We start from the raw sequence: 8,542 nt of genomic DNA, 5'->3' as shown, positions 1-8,542 counted from the left end.
ATGCATGAACCTCCATATGTCACACTATGTAAACTATATTAATATGTTCGCTCAATGCCTATGAGACTTTAGAAAGTCATGTATATTAATCATGAAAGATACGACAAGTATTACATGTGTATGTCTCATAGAAACACTATGTCAAGAAAATAATAGAGGTATGACTTGCATCATAAGTATATACCATATTTTGGTGTCATGGGACTTCATGCATTTTGTCTATCTGGGATACTTTCATTTATGATTAGTGTAAATGCTTACCTTATGATATTCATTTTTGTCATGATATTATGCCGGCTCCTTTCTCTCTATGGTGTTCGACAACGTGAACATATGCTAGCCAACCAGTCAGGCCCAAGGGATACGTATAAGAGCTCTCCTAATGGGTCTATATGCGCATGCATGAACCGTGAAGAGAAGTACTACACATTCAACCTTACTCGAACTAGAAAGAAAAGCTCAAGACCATGATGTTTTTACGAAAAATATTGACTAATTAAGAGAAAGATCATGGGTTTATAAGAAATACTATCTCCAACGGTACGAGGCTTTCTGGAGAAACCAAAAGCAAAGCGATGAGAGTTTATACTCAAAGTGGACAATATTATGCCGAGGTTCGTGATTTCTAACCGCCTTCCAATAATATCTATGATTTTCATAATTTTGTAATCAACATATCCATTGATTTTGACCAACATTTCAAAAAAATCATGAATAAATATCTCATCGAGTGATTCAAAACTCCAGAAATAAGTATGGAAGAATAGTGGAGCATTGTTCTAAAGATTCATTATCAACAGCTATACACAGAACAATACATGAGACAGATCGAGTATCAAACATCTCATCATTCAATCAACTTAAAATTGATTCATCGCTAGAAAAAGAAAAGCTAATCAAAATGCTTATACCTGGCTTGCACATGCTCTTATTCTTCCAATCTGAAAATAGGACAGCAATTTTCAAGCATCAAGGTAGTTTCTTTTAGATTTCTTAGAAGCTTACCTCAACTTCTTGTTTTAGAGTGTTGTAAAGACTATCAACAACATTGAGCAAAAATCCATCTGAACCATGTTTTGCTAGCAAAGATAATGATACCGGAAGGCCATTGTACAAGCCTAGAGGTATGCTAACCTGCAGATTACTTAGTCAGGAAAAGGAACATCAAAATGGTTGCTACAACTTTTGGGAGAGACAGAGAGAGAGAGAGGGAACCTGACACAATCCAGAAACTCCAGCAATGGAAAGCAAGCTGAAAGCTTTCGCACGAAAGTTGTGTAGCTTCGAGACGTCTGTGTTTAGTTCTGGAGGGGGGCCTGGGACTGTAGGAATTACAAGGACCCCAAAATCCTGAAATGAAATGATCCAAAATAATAGCTCAAGATTAGTTTAAAATTATGATTCACGAACCGAAAAAAGTAAATCGTGTATCGTAAAAACTCTTCATTAAACAAACTCCAATGTGCCGCTATAACTCTAAAACAAATTTCACCCCATAATTTGATATGATAGCTAGATGTCACTTTGTAGTTGCCCAAGTAAACTATATATATATATAACCCAAGCCTAATGGTCGACCACATTCAATGATCAAAAGTTATGCTAAGAGCTCCTTTTCTTAGATAATAAGTGAAACTTTGAATGAAGGGCTCACTCTTTCCATCCAATTACTTGAGGAAAGGTCGAAGGTAGTCTCTTTAGATTCAATTAAAACTTTTTTTTTTTTTTTGAGGCATTAAGGAACCAATTGGGGCAGGAGGTCAATTACCAAGATACCGCCATTGTCTCACTAGCAGAAGCAAATAGGGAACTAGAACAAAAGAAGGAGCTTTTGGACAAATCCGTTGCCGGACAAATGAAGGCAGAAACTAGAAAGGAATTTACTTCATTGAAAAAGAGAAAGAAGAAAGCAAGACAAGATCCATTCTCCTTTACCTTTATCAAAGAATAAGAAAAAAGAGGAACAAAATACGAAACGAAAGATTAATTCGAGGAACGAAATACGAAACGAAATACGAAACGAAAGATTAATTCGACTAAACAGGAAGGAAATACTCAACAAGAATTTGTTAAAATGTCATCACTAGCCCAATAGGGTTAAGCCCAACCATTATTATTATTAATGTATGAATAATTATATTTATGATTTAGGGATTTCAGGAATAAATTTAAGAAAATGATTTAAGTATTCTAGAGAAAAGGGTGAGAAATTTTAGGAATAGATTGACTACCCTCTCGTATAAATACCCCTCCATCCTACTTTAGATCATCATCCCAAGAAATCCCAAACAATACAAAGGAGTAGTTTCTACAGAGTGTTTTGTAAATTCCTTTTCGATGGGTCTTAATATTCTCGCAGAGAGTTGTGTTCAACAGAATTCTCTTTCACTCCTTTACTAAATTAAATAAGGTAAGTAAAGCAGCTGGATGAGAAGAAACTCTCATGTCCCCTATTCGATTCCTTGTCTCACTGTTTGCTATATATAAATATATTCTATTCCACATAAAGGAGAGGAGATTTGAATTTATAACTCATAGGAAAAGGTATAAATGACTAACTACTTGAGTTATGCCCAAGTTGACCAAAACACTACTTGAGTTACACAGGTTTTAGCCTTTTGAGGAGCTCTCCCTCAAAACTAATTTCCAAAATTCTATCCTAACTCCCACTATTTATACCTGTCAACTAAAAGGAAAATGCATACATTTTAAGTTGCTAACTATTTTACTTCGAAATTTGTAATCTGGGTGTGTGTGTGTGTGTGTGTGAGAGAGAGAGAGAGAGAGAGAGAGAGAGAGAGAGAGTACTTCAAGAAGAGAAGCAAGAGCTTCCCGCAGCTTGATTTTAATGGAACGACACAGATCAATATTCTCATCTGTCGTCCTCATGGCTTCTAATACTCGTTCTGATATTCCTGGACCCAAATGAGGATTGCAAGTCCTAACCCATTCTTCGTGATTGATTTTGAACTCATACCTACAAAGGAGAAGTAAAAAGTGAGGAGATGAAGATCAGTCGTTCATTCAGCACAAAAATATATTATGATCAATTAGCTAAATAGAATTTGAGTTACGATTCATGGCCAGATCAGAACCTCTGAAGCAATTGCATCGATCTTGCAAGGGCTGCCAAGGATGGTATGCTATGCTCATGGCCTGCATTTCCTTCAATCATGAAATGCTTCAAACTTGGAACTTTGTCCTCAACATAATTCCCAAGGCTAACTTGTTTTATAAGATGGCCTGCAATTGAAGACTCATATAAGACAGCATCCAACTCGGTTGAAATATTGTATTAAGTGAACTCAAATTTTATGTTTATCATTTTTCTTCACTATTATTATTAATGATCCTATATACCGTTTGCAAGGCTTTGGCTCCGAATTGACCTTTTGTTGAATGTGACAAAAAAAGGCTATAGTTTATGCAATGGCAGACATCTCAAAGTATGAAGTTAGACCCTCTAATAAATTCCCTCTTGCCTAAATGAATGACAACCAAATCATAGTTCAACTTGTTAAAGCATATATATGCCTTCAACTAAAAGGTCAAGAATTCAAAATTTCCACCTCACATTTTGTTAAGACTCAAAAGTGAGAAACCAAAATGCAAGAAATCAAATTCAGATTCATTCACGAACTATTATCAAATATACATTCATCAAGACCACAAACTGTGAAGACAACTAATACCGACTGTCGACTCACCACCAAATAACTTTGTTACTGCATTCACAAAAACTTGCGTCAATCGTTCACTAGGAATACATGAGAGCTTCATACAATCTTCTGCAATAAGCACCTGCGTAGGCTTGTGATGTTCAAATTCTGGCTGTTGAAGCAGGAGCTGGCCTACTCTTTTTAATACAATAGGGTCCCTGGCAAACCATCCTAAAATGAGAAGTTGGTGTCAAAGGATACACTTTGTTAATATGGCAGGATATATAACGTTACATCATGAGTTCAAAATTGATGTCGAAGCCTTGTAGGAAGAGAAAACATGTTCGGAAAGATAGCATTTCGTTGAGATATGGGCTCTATTCTATCTATAAGCAACCAATGCCTATGCTATCAAGAAGTACTGTACCATTCTTAAAAGCAAAGTCACAAGTAAAAAAGCCATCACAACAGTGTCGTTATCACAAAAGAAGATGAAGACAAAGTAACAATGAGATACTACTCATTACCTACTGTATCAAAGCTCTGTGCCATGGGAATTACTCCAGAGGTAGAGACTGCACCATGTGAAGGCCGAAATCCAAAGATTCCACAATAGGATGCAGGCACTCTTACACTACCCCCAGTATCAGTTCCTACAAAACTAAATATGACCTTTACAACATATTCCAGGGAGAATTCATTAAACCACAATTTGCTCAAGGTCAAAGAACTAGGAACTTGCCTAAGGAGAAATCCACAAGCTTTGCACCTACAGCAACGGCAGAGCCACTGGAAGATCCTCCAGGTATCCGATCTGATGCATGTGGGTTTTGGGGTGTGCCATAGTGAATGTTTTCCCCATTTATACTGAAAAAATATGATTATCAAGCTAGTGACTCCACTAATGAAAATATTCAAAAGCCTACATCGTCACAAACAATCATTTGGTGAAAGATTTTCAACTAGAAATTAGAAACCTGTCAAAAGATAATTGGTTCAGTTCATATGTTGACCAATTACAATGCAGAGTTGTCTGCTTGCAATAGAATGATAAGAATGGAGTAGACATAGTTTTAAGACAATTACAGAATGGTGTGCAGTGCAAAATGGTTTTATCTGCTGTATCCCAATTTCCAAAGCTTATGCCTTGTTTGTTTGTTATCAATTGTAAAAAATGAAAGCTAAAAGGAAAAGAAAGAGTAAAAGCTAGAAATTCTTGGTACCTGTAGGCCATTTCATCCATGATAGTCTTGCCAATGCAGGTGGCTCCTCCTTTTAGGATCGACAACACGGCAGGGGCTGTCTGACTAGCAGGTGGATGTGTCCTTAGCCATTCAGGATTTCCAAAACCAGTTACATATCCATCCACATCAAATCTGTTTGGTTCAAAGTCCAATGAGAAGTTTTTCATCAACGCCCCGGTTTCATGAAAAAAAAAACTGACACTTTTATATGAAGGACCATGCATTAAAACAACAAAGAATTATTTTATTGAACTAAGCTTCATCTTACACACACTAATGAACAGTTAAAACAGAAAACCAACTGGTGATGGCTTGTAAGAATGGAGATATCAATATCTACAAATATATCGGCCATAAGAATTAGGCTTTAGCGACAAACGTTACGATAATCTTATGTTATATAACAATTTAATCTTCATTTCACTACTCATAATACTCTTTCTACTCTAAAAGAAGAATTCAAATAGAACTTCACAACAGAAAATTATTTTACCCTTGTATTAAAATGGGTGAGTACAATTTAGCCTTTAAAGTATTAATTTCATCAAATTCAACCCTAAAATTAGTTAAGTGGTAAAATCAATACTCTCTATAAGTTGAAGAATTAAAACAGCTCTACTTTCTCCAGGAGGTTGTAGGTTTGAACCTTAGAGTTGAACTCCCCGCCACATGCCTGATGTAATGTTCTTAAAAGATATAAGATGAGTTACCTTTTACTTCATCGAAAGTTAGGAGCAGTTATGGATGCTTTATGAATCCCATTTTCCCGGTTATATTGGATGCTTTAACATGGTTGGGACATGTTATTGTTAAGCTTGGAAACTTCGTCACTTGCTTTACTTTGTAGTTAGATTCAAGTACCTTTTGTGATTGGTTTTAGACAATTATGATGCTTAACTTTTAGCATTTTTTGGTTAAATTTCTTCTTGTTTTATTTTCTTAATGCATTGATTGATTCATGGAAAACTTCGTAATTTGATCTTACTACTAATTAATGTATCGACTCACTAGTACAAACGGAATTTTCCCCAAAGAACGATCAATTCATTTCATGAATATATGTTGATCGAATAAATAATATCGGATGGAATCATCAATTCCACCAACCATTGAAACTGAAAGCGTTTCATACTATCCATCATACTTTAGAGAAATTACAGAACTCATAACCTGTTATCAAGCCAAATAAAAAGTAGAAAATAATCAAAAAGAAAAAATCTCACATGTCTTTAACAGCGAAAGTGAGGCCAGCCAAGGGAAGTTGATCGGACGGGGAGCTCGGTTGCAGGAGGAATTTCTCCATGAAAGCTCCATGATCCTGCACAGCCATTGCAACTCCGGAGATTCTCCCCCTTTCTTCTCCGAATCTAATCGGAATCAGAGTCCGCCACAACCACCTTAATAGTGGCTGGAAATTGCAGAGCGGAGGTTAAACTAGCGAAGCGAGAGAAGAAGAAGAAGATGATGAAGGATCAGCAAATGATACAACGGAATCGGCAATGGCTTATCCACTCATAAAAAAATTCTATTTATTTAATTTCCAAATTTAAATTTTTCGTTGAATAAAGCTTTTATAATTTTCAAAATATTTAACAATTAATTGATCCAACGAATACATGTTTTATTCTCCTCCCCAACTAATGTGAGACAGCCACCAATTCTCCTCCCCAACTAATGTGAGACAGCCACCAAATCCACCCATCTTTGGGGCTCAACATCCTTACTGAAACACTGCCTCGTGTCTACCCCACTTCGGAGAACAGCGAGAAGGCTGACACATTGTCCGGTGTCTAACTTTAATACCATTTGTAACGACCCAGAACTACCACGAGCAAATATTGTCCTCTTTAGGCTTCTCTTTTAGGCTTCCCTCAAGGCATTAAAACGCATCTGCTAGAGGAAAGTTTCCACAGCTTTATAAAAGGTGTTTCGTTCTCCTCCCAACCAATGTGGGACATCACATATTATGTGTTAGAATTCTCTCACATGTTACTTCTTCACATAAGTGATTGTTCAGACGGTTCGATGTGAGCAATTACCTATATGTTGATGGTTAGAACATTTACTAGCTATAGAATGCATGATTAGGAAATTTTAATGAATTGATTTATGAACATGAATGCGTGACAGGTGTAAATGACTGAAATGTCTTAAAAAAGAGAATTTAGTACTCTACGCTATATATAAAGATTTTCTGTAATGACCCAGATCCACCGCTAGCAGATATTGTCCTTTTTGGGCTTTCCCTTTCGGGCTTCTCCTCAAGACTTTAAAACGCTATGGAAAGGTTTCCACATCCTTATAAATGATGGTTTGTTCTCCTCCCCAACCAATCTGAGACATCACAATCCACCTCCCTGCGGGGCCCAATGTTTTCGCTGGCACTCTTTCCTTCCTCCATTCGATGTTGGACCGCCCCCAAATCCACCCCCTTTGAGGCTCAGCATCCTTACTAGCACACCGCCTCGTGTCTACCCCTCTTCGGGGAACAACGAGAAGGCTGACACATCATCCGCTGTCCCGCTCTGATACCATTTGGAACGACCCAGATCCATTGCTAGCAGATATTGTCCTTTTTGGGCTTTTCCTTTCGGGCTTCCATATTGTGATGTCCCACATTGGTTGGGGAGGAGAACAAACCATCATTTTTAGAAGGATGTAGAAACCCTCCCCTAGAAAACACGTTTTAAAGCTTCGAGGAAAAGCCCAAAGAAAGGGAATATCTACTAGCAGTGGATTTGGGCCGTTACATTTTCATCACGCCAAGAATTCTTATATGAGTTTAAGAACTTAGATTCAAATGATTGACTAGATTTATATTCCTATATGAACATGCATAGATGAACAAAGTTAAGAATAGGGTGCTAGAGTTAGTACAGCTTCACGATGACTAGATGAACAAAGTTAAGAATAGGGTGCTAGAGTTAGTACAGCTTCACGATGTCTAGATGAACAAAGTTAAGAATAGGGTGCTAGAGTTAGTACAGCTTCACGAAGTCTAGATGAACAAAGTTAAGAATAGGGTGCTAGAGTTAGTACAGCTTCACGATGTCTAAATGAACAAAGTTAAGAATAGGGTGCTAGAGTTAGTACAGCTTCACGATAACTAGATGAACAAAGTTAAGAATAAAGTGCTAGAGTTAGTACAGCTTCACGATGTCTAGATGAACAAAGTTAAGAATAGGGTGCTAGAGTTAGTACAGCTTCACGATGTCTAGATGAACAAAGTTAAGAATAGGGTGCTAGAGTNACGATAACTAGATGAACAAAGTTAAGAATAAAGTGCTAGAGTTAGTACAGCTTCACGATGTCTAGATGAACAAAGTTAAGAATAGGGTGCTAGAGTTAGTACAGCTTCACGATGTGTAGATGAACAAAGTTAAGAATAGGATGCTAGAGTTAGTACACCTTCACTATGTCAAGATCAACAAAGTTAAGATAAGGGTGCTAGAGTTAGTACAGCTTCACGATGACTAGATGAACAAAGTTAAGAATAGGGTGCTAGAGTAAGTACAGCTTCACGATGTCTAGATGAACAAAGTTAAGAATAAGGTGCTAGAGTTAGTACAGCTTCACGATGTCTAGGTGAACAAAGTTAAGAATAGGGTGCTAGAGTTAGTACAGCTTCACGATGTCTAG

The 8,542-nt window shown here is 37.0% G+C and overlaps 1 protein-coding gene across 1 annotated transcript; it reads right to left on the bottom strand.

Moving 5' to 3' along the window:
- Positions 1-750: 750 nt before the first annotated feature.
- LOC111462124 (amidase 1-like) lies at positions 751-6,401 on the bottom strand. The gene is made up of 9 exons (XM_023105823.1): positions 6,127-6,401; positions 4,883-5,035; positions 4,402-4,526; positions 4,187-4,312; positions 3,708-3,890; positions 3,096-3,243; positions 2,809-2,977; positions 1,216-1,350; positions 751-1,134 (listed from the first exon to the last, which is right to left on the bottom strand). Exons 1-9 carry the CDS (start codon positions 6,231-6,233, stop codon positions 994-996), a joined length of 1,287 nt encoding a protein of 428 aa, XP_022961591.1. The 5' UTR covers positions 6,234-6,401; the 3' UTR covers positions 751-993.
- Between the last annotated feature and the right edge of the window lie 2,141 nt (positions 6,402-8,542).

This window comes from Cucurbita moschata, unplaced genomic scaffold, assembly GCF_002738365.1.
Source record: "Cucurbita moschata cultivar Rifu unplaced genomic scaffold, Cmos_1.0 Cmo_Scf00026, whole genome shotgun sequence".
Lineage (NCBI taxonomy): Eukaryota > Viridiplantae > Streptophyta > Magnoliopsida > Cucurbitales > Cucurbitaceae > Cucurbita > Cucurbita moschata.
Note: the sequence above shows the minus strand (reverse complement) of the source record. Positions and strands in the feature narration are given on the sequence as shown.

Coding starts and splice junctions, on each gene's coding strand:
- LOC111462124 (XM_023105823.1), bottom strand. CDS start 6,233: ATGGCTGTGCAGGATCATGGAGCTTTCATGGAGAAATTCCTCCTGCAA. Junction 5,036..6,126: donor ACTTTCGCTGTTAAAGACAT/GTGAGATTTTTT, acceptor TGAACCAAACAG/ATTTGATGTGGATGGATATG. Junction 3,891..4,186: donor ACAGAGCTTTGATACAGTAG/GTAATGAGTAGT, acceptor TTCTCATTTTAG/GATGGTTTGCCAGGGACCCT.